The sequence below is a fragment of the Equus przewalskii genome, chromosome 6 (genome assembly GCF_037783145.1).
Source record: "Equus przewalskii isolate Varuska chromosome 6, EquPr2, whole genome shotgun sequence".
Classification (NCBI taxonomy): Eukaryota; Metazoa; Chordata; class Mammalia; order Perissodactyla; family Equidae; genus Equus; species Equus przewalskii.
The window spans coordinates 11,705,487-11,713,504 of NC_091836.1; the positions used below are offsets into that span (position 1 = coordinate 11,705,487).

Below are 8,018 nucleotides of genomic sequence, written 5' to 3' on the forward strand. Positions count from 1 at the left end.
TCTGAAAGTACAGCCTGGGACTCACCTCCTAAGAAACAGACTCTGGGAACAAGGGCCATAATTTTCCTCTGTAAGCTTTGCAATCTTCAGATAACTGTTAGGTTTAAATGACCTAGCTTCATTCTGCAAATGACCTAGCCTCATTCTGCAAGTGCAGAGATAAGACCCAGAGCCTACCTCTGACAGGGAATTGAAATCATAATGAAACACTGCTGCTTTGAGAGAGCTGCAGATGGCACATACTGCTGGTATTTACTAGGACATCAGGAAGGAAAAACAAGGTGCCTTGAATCTTTAACAGGACTCATTGTATAGGAAAAGAGCCTAGAGCATCTTCCCTTTTTTTTGCTCACTTATTCAGCAAATATTTATTGAGTTACTACTAAGCATCAGGCATTGTTCATGGAGGTTACATTCTTATTGGGGGAGAAGATAACAGAAATATCAACAATAACAACAGAACACCAGATATTAATACCAAGCAGACTTAAAATGGGAGGATATGAGTTGCCCGGGCAGCTGTTTTAGTGTGTGTAGTCTGGGAAGACCTGGCCTTCAGTGAAATTCAGGAAATTTAAGGTGAACTACAAGTGCATAGCCATATGAAGACGAAGAGGAAAACATCTCAAGGCGAGGCGCATCAAGCATTGAGGTGAGAATGAGTTTGGCTTGTTTGAGGAGAAAGAGGGCTAGTGTGACTGGAGTAGAGTAGGTGAGCAGAGGTGGGTACAGAAGATGGAGGAGATTCTGACAAGCACATGATCGTGCACGGTGTGGAGGCTAGAGTTGGAAACTTGTAAAATGTTACCATCATGATCATGAAAACCTTTTCAAACTGTCCTCTGGCTGCTCTCTGTAGATGGATTGCAAAGGGACGAAAGAGGAAGCCTATAGGATTTAGGAAGTTAGGAAGCCATCAGTGAGTCACACCAGAAATGACTTTGGCTTGGGCCCTGGTTATAGATTCGGGACAAGTTGCACATCTTACCAAAAAAGTAATTGGGCATTGCCGAGTAAAGGTGACTTGACTAGTGATTTGATTGGCAGTCTCAGATGATGACTTTTCAGTGTTGGCTCAAATGTTTTTAAATAGCTCTCATATAAAACTCTGAAATTCTGACCTCTCTTGAAAAACCAGAGTTTCTAGCTACATAGAGCCTGAATTCCCATATGGGAACAGATGTTGGGAGCTTCCATTTTGGGAGATGGGTAGACTCTCTGGTTTGCAAAGCCTCCATCTGTCCACATCATCTCCCTGACAATGAGGCTGTTGTTGGTTGCCGTTTATCAGCAACTTGTCCTGTTGTTGTTCTTGTTATCAGCCCTACTTAACTTATTTACCCTACCTTGTAGTCCTTTTTGGATCTCATCTCTGGTATTCTGAAAGTGGCAAAAAAAAAAAAAAAAAAAAGCTTTAGGGTACCTGTGAACCTCTATATTGCTGTAAAAACAGCCTATTTAGCAGCATACTAACAAATAATAGCATTCCTTAAAACCAACTTACCCTGTTTATTATAAGCCAAGTGGTTACCCTTGGGAGCATTGCCTGGAAACGCAAGAAGGGCTTTTGGTGTGCTGTCAACATTTACTTACACAAGTATGTTCAGTTTGTGAAAAATACACTTATGCACACTTACGTGTGCATTTTGTATATATTATACTCCATTTATAACTAAAAACTAATATCATTTTTTTAAGACTACTTTGAAGTATAAATGTACTCAAGTTGAGTGTTGTGAGTTTTAAAACTCGTCCTTTACTCTTTCAGCCAAGCCAAAGCCATGTACTCCTGTAAAGCAGAGCACAGCCATGAGCTCTCCTTCCCACAGGGGGCGGTATTTTCCAACGGTAAGTACACTCATTCCCTTCCCCAAGTTTATCGTTGTGGGGGATTAAGGAATAGTGTAGTGATAAGAATCTAAAGTAAAAGCCAAGAGACTCAGAATCTAGTCCAGGCCCAGTCTCTCATAACCTGCACAAGTGAACACATCAAATCCCTCTTGAGCCGAGTTTCCTCCTGTGAGAGAGAGGGGGGAGGGAGGGAAGGTGGGAAGGAGGGAGGGAGACGATTACATAAATGCAAAGGAAACTTTAAAGGTGCTGTATGTAACATTGTTTTTGACAGCTTGAGTCTACGCATGAAATCTAATGTGGATTTTTACCCATTTGCATAGATAATTATTTGAAGCTAATGTTGATTGAGTGACATTTGCTTTTTACTTTTTGCCAGTGTACCCATCAGTGGAACCAGGATGGTTGAAGGCAACTTATGAAGGCAAAACAGGACTAGTCCCAGAAAATTATGTTGTCTTCCTCTAATACTGTTTAGTGGATGGCAGTATCTTCATGGTATCCATGGTAACAAATAATAAGTGCTATGATTTTATCTGACACAGATATGGGGATCAGCCCACTAAATGAAAACAGTCAATTTCTATCAAGTTCTACACCAGCGGAACTATGGAGCTCCCTATTAATGGAAAAGAAAAAAAAAATGTTTAAATTGTTTGCCAATCCTGTTTTTATTTTTTAGCGGTTTTCTTATTTAAAAATCTTGCCTTTTTTGGGGGGGAGGGGAGGATAAGTAACTCTCCATAATGTCTCTTCCATAACAATTGTAGAATCTCAAATACTGTGTTAAGTACTATACCCCAGAAATTTGGAAACCAGAAATCTGCTAAAAGGATTTTGAAATCTATGCTTTACTGTCTGGTATTCTCTGAGAAACCTTGAAATCATTACTTAAAAATGTAATTTAAATTGTTCATTTGATATGTTTTTTTAAAAATATACTGCTTTTATATATGATTGTTTTGCTGGTCCTAAACATTTCAAGGAAATAAGTTTTTTTAACATAAGTTTATTTTTATTTGTTTACCAAGTAGATGATAATATTCAAAAGCAATAATGTATATGAGATCTGTAAATGAAACCAAATTAAGTCATACACTGATTCCACTGTAGTTGCTTCTTTCAGCATTCCAGACACCTTCCATGGGCTTCAGCAGGGATCAGCAAACTCTTTCTGTCTAAAGCCTGATAGGAAACATTTGGGGCTTTGCAGGCCCTGTGGTCTCCATCGCAATACTCAACTCTGCCACTGTAGCAGAAAGCAGCCATAGACAATAAATAAACAAATGAGCGTGGCTGTACGCCAATGAAACTTTATTTATGGACCCTGAAATTTGAAAATCCTGTAATTATCATGGTCATGAACTATTATGCTTCTTTGACTTTTAAAAATTCATTTAAAAATGTAAATGTTTTTAAGCTCATGGGCTGTACAAAAACAGGCCACAGGCCAGATTGGATTCATGGGTCGTGGTTTGCTGACCCCTGGTTTAGAGAATGTGTAAACCTACTTCATAACTTTGGAATTGTTTTTGAAATTTTACTACATTAGCATATAAATATTGATAAATCATATGCACATACCCTCCTCTGGTAGCATTATAGTGGTATCACAAACGTATAATTACAATAATAGGAAAACAATGTACAAGTGCAGTATGAAGGCATACAACTTAAATTCTACTTGTAACACTGTGAAGTGTCAAAGTATTTTATCGCTATCTAATTTTGGCTTTTGAGAAATTTTTCTAAAGCCTATGCTTAGTTGAAACAAAATCTAAACATAAAGGTACAGGATTCTTAAGTTATTTTGAACCACAACGTTTGAAATTATTTCATCATCTTTAGCAGGAATAAAATCTGTACATGATTTTCTTTTATGCCACTTAATTTACAGCCTTCATTAGGAATTTCACTGAATTTATAGAGCATAGAAATAGATACCTACTTCCCATGCATATATACCATCAACGTCTGGTTATGTGTCAACCTTTATTCCTATTATTCCTATTTCAATAATTCTGCTATGTTATTTCTGTAAATATCTGCATGTGGCAAAGAGCCTTTCTTCTCAAGATTCCAAAAAGTTGGTTACCTGCCATTGATGGCCAAAGTGCTGGCCCATTTGGCCATGATATTTTACTTGTTAATTCAGAGTTCTCCACTGTATAGACACTCAGGTATTGACTGTAGGCAACTCTTTTTATGTGATATTATAATCTGTAGTCTCAATCTCTTTTACTTTAAATTAATATTTCTAGAGTTAATAGGTTAAATTATACGTGCACACATACGTACACAACTATGCCTTAGAGCATTTATGCTTTCAAAGTTAAAAATGGAATAATGGATTAGAATTTAAAAATAAAGAGGAAAACAGTAGGCAGAGTCACAACCAGAAATAAATATCAGTGCACTGAAATAAAGGAAAGGAAAATATTTAATGTTATAAGAATTAGTAATATAATGAAAAAATCTGAAAAAAGTTTGTCTTTTTCTTTTATCTCCTGCTGTTGATCTTTGTACACTATAATCAGGTGTTGCAAGAGCCTCTTGGTGTCTAGATCCTTGGTGGCCCTTAGAAATAATAGCATTGCTGACGCCCTGACTACCCTCTGCTGGAACAGAAGGTAGTCATTCCAATGTACCAGTCCCTTAGTCTATGTAACACCCTCATTTTAAGCACCCTTGCCATCATCTGGATCCTACTAGATTAGAACCTCTTAAGGCAAATTGATTTTCTTTCAAAGACCAACTTGACTCTAAAGAGAGGTTCAGAATCCTATTTCACATGCTGCTGCATAAAGAAAGTTCAACCTTCATTTTATTTTAACACAGACCAGAGTGTTCCTGTCTTTGAGTTGTCTATGAGCTAATTCCACTGATGCTCAGTGAGGAATGAAATCTTTTGCTGTAACAGACATGGGTGTGAAGCCCAGCTCTCCTTTTCCATGGTGAGGCATATCTTTTGGCAGTACTGGCTGTGGTCCCTTTTTTCAAACAAGCTACAAAAGTGCTTGCTCAAATTGTGCTTTGGTTTGAAGTTTTAATCTTACAGATTTGTGAGGATGGTCCTTTTTTCTTCATATCGATTGCATGTGTAAGCAAGTCATGGCCATATACTGGAGACAGACTAAAGCTGCTTTTCCCTAGAAATAAGTTTCCTACAGATACAATGTTTATGAGCATTGAGAAAATCAAGACATGTGCCCTAAATCACATGGAATATTAATTACACAAGAAGATAAGTAATGCCAGTCATTGGAAGAGGGTCACATTCAGAATTGTAAAAGCATTTGAATAATGAAAGCTTGGCTTTTCAGAGACAATGCAAAGATGTGTTAGAATTGCTACATCCACACCTTTGAAACACACAGCATGGGCACCCTAATCACTGCACAGAGTATAATCAGCCTGACGATGAAATTGAGAGTCTAAAAGTCAGTCAACTCATGTGCTATGTAAAAATATACCAAGTACAAAACATCTATGTATTTAATAGGTGACTCCGTTATGCCATAACTCCGCCAAGTTTATATTAACTAGTCAGTCAACTGAAGGCTTTTTCTGTTGTGTTATGTGTAAATGTCTGAAAAGTAAAATAATTCTTGGGTTCCTTTGAAGTCCATGAAGTGTGAGGAAGTGCCATTCCTGCTTGTTCGATGTGAGTGGTTTTGCTAGTTGGGTTGGCTCTCTGTGCTTTGTACTGTGAATGAGCGTAACCAGGTTTCTCAGCAATGGCTCCTTGGCTGGCTCTTTCAGGGATGGTGGAGGAAAGAAATGTACCCTATAGTCACAAACTATCCAGGTTCCCAAATAGGAAAAAATAAAGATACATTATGAATTTTATTTTATTCTTATTCTATGATGATCGGTTTTACGTATTGTGGCACACCTTCTAAAAATCTGCAACGTTGTAAGGAAAGAATCAGGCACCATAATCCTGTGAAAGTAACACCCTACTAAGCTTCTCACTCCAAGCCTCATTCTTCAGGTCTGTGTCTGATGTGAAGAGGATGTCATTCACATGGATGCTGGTGTAGACGAGTCTCTCAGAGCCTTTCTTCAAACAACTTCAGTTTGCAGTATCCCCCCCAGTTATGTATTCAGAATGCCTTAATTAGCATTTAGAACCCCAACTTGATTTAGACTTTATTGACTTAAGTTAGAGGCAGACCAATTTAGAAACCGATTTTGTTCTTTGTTTTTATAATCATGCGTAATTTGCAACTGTTACTGTGACCTGACATCACTGAGTAGGACCCCAAAATCATATCTGCTGGTAAAGAAAAAAAAGCAGAGACTTCACTATTGTCTAGAAGTTATTTTTCTCTTAACTAAAGGTTTCCCACTTAAGGTAGAAATTACTGTTTACTTCTGCCTCCTACCTTTATTGGTTACCTTACAAAATCAAAACATTTTTTACAAATGAGGTTAACCTTTCTAAATAGTCTGTATCCCACCTGTCTCCTGTTGCTTCACAGACTTAATATCAGTATTTATCAAGGAGTCTCACATCTCCTGAACTCTTTCACTGTATCCATCCTTTTGTCACCACTATCTCCCTGCTTCAAATGTACAAGTTTCCTTGGTGTCGTAACCTTGGACAAACTCAGGCTTATGAATGACGTGGACTTTTAGAGGATCAGATCAATAAGTAAGATTTTTCATTTTTTTAGGGCAGCTGCATCCACTGTTTTAAGTAAGGAATCTCAAATAAGGATGTTGACAGCACTCACAGCAAGCCATTGGGCAGAAAACTGATCTGCATATTCTAGACCAATGATTAGAAGCTGTTATATGAGTTAGGGAGCCCAACAGGTCCTCACTTCTCTCCTTGGCACTCCTGAGAGAGATGCCAAATTCAGAACTTGAACATTTCTTGGTGCTATAGGGAAAAATGAAGTCTGTGTGCTTACTGGGGAGTCCCAAAAGGCAAGGGCCATTTACAATTATTACAAACATAAATATCGTCCATCATCCAAGATGTTCAATTACAGGGCTACTTGAGGAATTTAAGTGTTGGAGGGAGGTGGGGGCCAAAGATGCCAACAGCACCTTAATTAAATGACCACTTTCTCCTCTTTGTACCATCTGCCATCTTGGCTGTGTTTCCCATGGTCTTTACCCTTCCGGGGTTGAGAACAGCCCAAGTTTGCCTTAAATCCACTCAGTCTCTTAGATTAAAAATAGGCATTGTTTTGTGTATGGCAGCACATGTTAGCCATTTTATATTTGCCTCTGTATCTTCCTCTCCCTCATTTTTACAGAGAACAATGGCTGCACATGATTTATGCTTAAAATTTGAGGTAACACCACATTGAGGGCTATGATTTCAAGAGTTTTCTCGAACTCTGAGCTGAAACCTTTACCAATGACTAGGGAGTTTGGCAAGGAAGACGACTGTTTTTTAATTCAAAATCCTATTTATATAGTTAAAATTTGAGGTACTATAGTTTATATAAAAGTTGGATATTTAGATATTATATTTCAGTACTAGGAATTTCTTTGCAGCCATTAACATGACAAATTAAGTAATATGAAAATGTCAGTAAATTATCATATTGAATTTTTTGTTTATTTTGTAGTGTTTCTGTATTTATCTGCACTTTGTGTATATATATACACACACATACATACACAGACATGTAAATAACCTCATGTTATTCCTAATCTAAATTGCCACAATATCTTTAATGTATGTTTACACTGTATTTTAAATTACTTTAAAAATAAACTATGTAAGCATATTTTAATTTAGTCTTTGTATTTGAAGATCTCCTGTGTTGAAGGACAGCTGTCATGGATTCATATGGAGAAAATCAAAAGTTTTGTGTACTGTGAATGGTCATTTTGGGTGTGGGTGAGTGGAGAAGCATAGCAGAATTGATAACCTTTTCCTGACAATTGGACCTCTTCCCAAGAAACTGGCATTTTGAAAGATCAGGAAAATGTTAATGTTGGTACCTGTTAATAATCTGCGTGTCTGCAGGAAAGGGAAGTAAATGGCCATAAACAAAACATCAAATATAACAGGTATGCAGGCTTACCTGAAGATAGAAGTTTGCAAAAGTGTACAGTGTGCTATGGAAGAAGTATCAGCATACAAATATCCCCTTGGATTTTTATTAGTTTTACTTTACTTTCTTGGTCACTGTTTAACTTCT

The 8,018-nt window shown here is 37.4% G+C and overlaps 1 protein-coding gene across 1 annotated transcript in view; it reads left to right on the forward strand.

Moving 5' to 3' along the window:
• ARHGAP42 (Rho GTPase activating protein 42) overlaps positions 1-7,601 on the forward strand; it is a 263,289-nt gene extending 255,688 nt beyond the window's left edge. Inside the window, exons 23-24 of the mRNA XM_070623015.1 lie at positions 1,769-1,848; positions 2,231-7,601. Coding sequence (XP_070479116.1) covers positions 1,769-1,848; positions 2,231-2,319 — 169 coding nt within the window. The 3' untranslated portion in view covers positions 2,320-7,601. The remainder of the gene's footprint in view (positions 1-1,768; positions 1,849-2,230) is intronic.
• Positions 7,602-8,018: the final 417 nt, after the last annotated feature.